General features: G+C 37.3%; 1 protein-coding gene across 1 annotated transcript; it reads left to right on the top strand.

The window, feature by feature from the left end:
* Positions 1 to 215: 215 nt before the first annotated feature.
* On the top strand, positions 216 to 979 carry LOC108772461 (myb-like protein AA; the record flags this gene model as incomplete). The annotated part of the gene is made up of 2 exons (XM_018538023.1): positions 216 to 583; positions 873 to 979. Coding segments are annotated over exons 1-2 (380 nt in total), but the record flags the coding sequence as incomplete, so codon positions are not given.
* Between the last annotated feature and the right edge of the window lie 10 nt (positions 980 to 989).

Raw genomic sequence — 989 nt, 5'->3', positions numbered from 1 at the left:
GGGGGGGAGGTATTGATTATCCTCTCGTCACTAGTGCTCAGACTTGAACTTTTTTATTGGTCCTTTGATTGGCTCATCCAATTAGAGAATCGCAATAAGCATAAAACTCTACCACACAAAAAATAATACTGATTTATTACGAAAATCCAGTAATATGGCTATACTATTTCCAGCAGAGTAGCTAATAGGATTGCGCGCGAAATCTAGCAAGAAAAACGCATCGTATATCACAGTCTTAAATCGTTCAATTTCGTTATAGTTGGGAACTACGCCTGTGACGACTGCCAGTCATAATTACCAGCCACCTCCTATGTATCAACAGCCCAGGATGAGGTTCAACCAGCCAAGCATTAGACAACCCGGCCAGTTTACACAGTTGCAGCTGCAACAGCAACGTTCTAAGCTCATACATCAGCAGCAACAGCAGCAGCAACAACAGCAGAAGCAACGATTATTGCAACAACAACAGCAACAGCAATTGCTTATCCCATCGAATGCTACTGCGGCGACAGATCAAATGAACAGTAGCATTAACATCGACCTTTTGAACAATACCGTTGTGCCACCGAATGTGTCGTTACAGGTATGTGTTATATATAATTTATCACGAAAGCCAAGAAATAAAAAATTAGAAGAGAAATTAAAAAAACATTACTAGAGAAATTTATTTCTCTCTTGATTTTGTGTATAAAATAGTAATATTAACAAATGATATTAAAAATTTCAAAGTCGAGTTATACAAAATATAATTATTCACCATTTTGATAGACTGTATTAGTTTATTTCTAATAAAAATTAAAAAATGTTTGCTTACTATATTTTGTATTTAAAACATGCATAACTATATATGTGTGACGTTTTTTTTTATTCAGCGATCGAATGGCCCAGATTCACAAGTTTCTCCAGGCTATGGGGCATCCGTCCAGATGGCTTCTGGTCACCGACTCGCTCACTCGTATTCCCATCCATCGACAATACCGCAACAGTAA

The sequence above is a fragment of the Cyphomyrmex costatus genome, unplaced genomic scaffold, assembly GCF_001594065.2.
Source record: "Cyphomyrmex costatus isolate MS0001 unplaced genomic scaffold, Ccosl1.0 C2264247, whole genome shotgun sequence".
Lineage (NCBI taxonomy): Eukaryota > Metazoa > Arthropoda > Insecta > Hymenoptera > Formicidae > Cyphomyrmex > Cyphomyrmex costatus.
The sequence above is the reverse complement of the archived record's forward strand: the minus strand, read 5'-3'. Positions and strand labels throughout refer to the sequence as shown.